The sequence below is a fragment of the Lipotes vexillifer genome, unplaced genomic scaffold (assembly GCF_000442215.2).
Source record: "Lipotes vexillifer unplaced genomic scaffold, Lipotes_vexillifer_v1.1 scaffold858, whole genome shotgun sequence".
NCBI lineage: Eukaryota > Metazoa > Chordata > Mammalia > Artiodactyla > Lipotidae > Lipotes > Lipotes vexillifer.
Window position 1 is genome coordinate 151,377 of NW_006788467.1, and position 630 is coordinate 152,006.

Here is a 630-nt window from a genome sequence, read left to right on the forward strand (position 1 = left end):
ACAAACGGCCCCGTGAGGGCTTCTGCCATCTCTCACCCATTGAGGATCACTGTCACTTTACCAGGTAAACACTACTTGAAATTAATCCTGCTTTTTTTTTAAACATTCCTCCCATTTAGGGTAAGTTATAGAATTAAAGCATAGAATACCTTTTCCCCAAGTTTGTATTATAAGTAAGCACCATATGTAAGTGATATCCAGGAAGGGAGAGGGGAGGGATAAATTAGGAGTTCGGTATTAACAGATACTCACCAGTATATATAAAATAGATAAACAATAAGGACCAACTGTATAGCAGAGGGAACTGTATTCAATATCTTATAATAACCTATAATGGAAAAGAATCTGAAAAAAATATATATGTGTATAACTGAATCACTTTGCTGTGTACCTGAAACATTGTAAATCAACTATACTTCAATTAAAAAAAGGAACCAGGGGCTTCCCTGGTGGCGCAGTGGTTGAGAGTCCGCCTGCCGACGCAGGGGACACGGGTTCATGCCCCGGTCTGGGAAGATCCCACATGCCGCGGAGCAGCTGGGCCCATGAGCCATGGCCGCTGAGCCTGCGTGTCCAGAGCCTGTGCTCCGCAACGGGAGAGGCCACAGCAGTGAGAGGCCCGCGTACTGC

At 44.9% G+C, this 630-nt stretch overlaps 1 protein-coding gene across 1 annotated transcript in view; it reads left to right on the plus strand.

Moving 5' to 3' along the window:
- CD101 (CD101 molecule) overlaps positions 1 to 630 on the plus strand; it is a 34,830-nt gene that overhangs the window by 18,779 nt on the left and 15,421 nt on the right. The window contains 1 exon segment of the mRNA XM_007461619.1: positions 1 to 64. This exon segment is cut by the window's left edge and continues 9 nt beyond it. Within this exon segment, the coding sequence (XP_007461681.1) occupies positions 1 to 64 (64 nt within the window).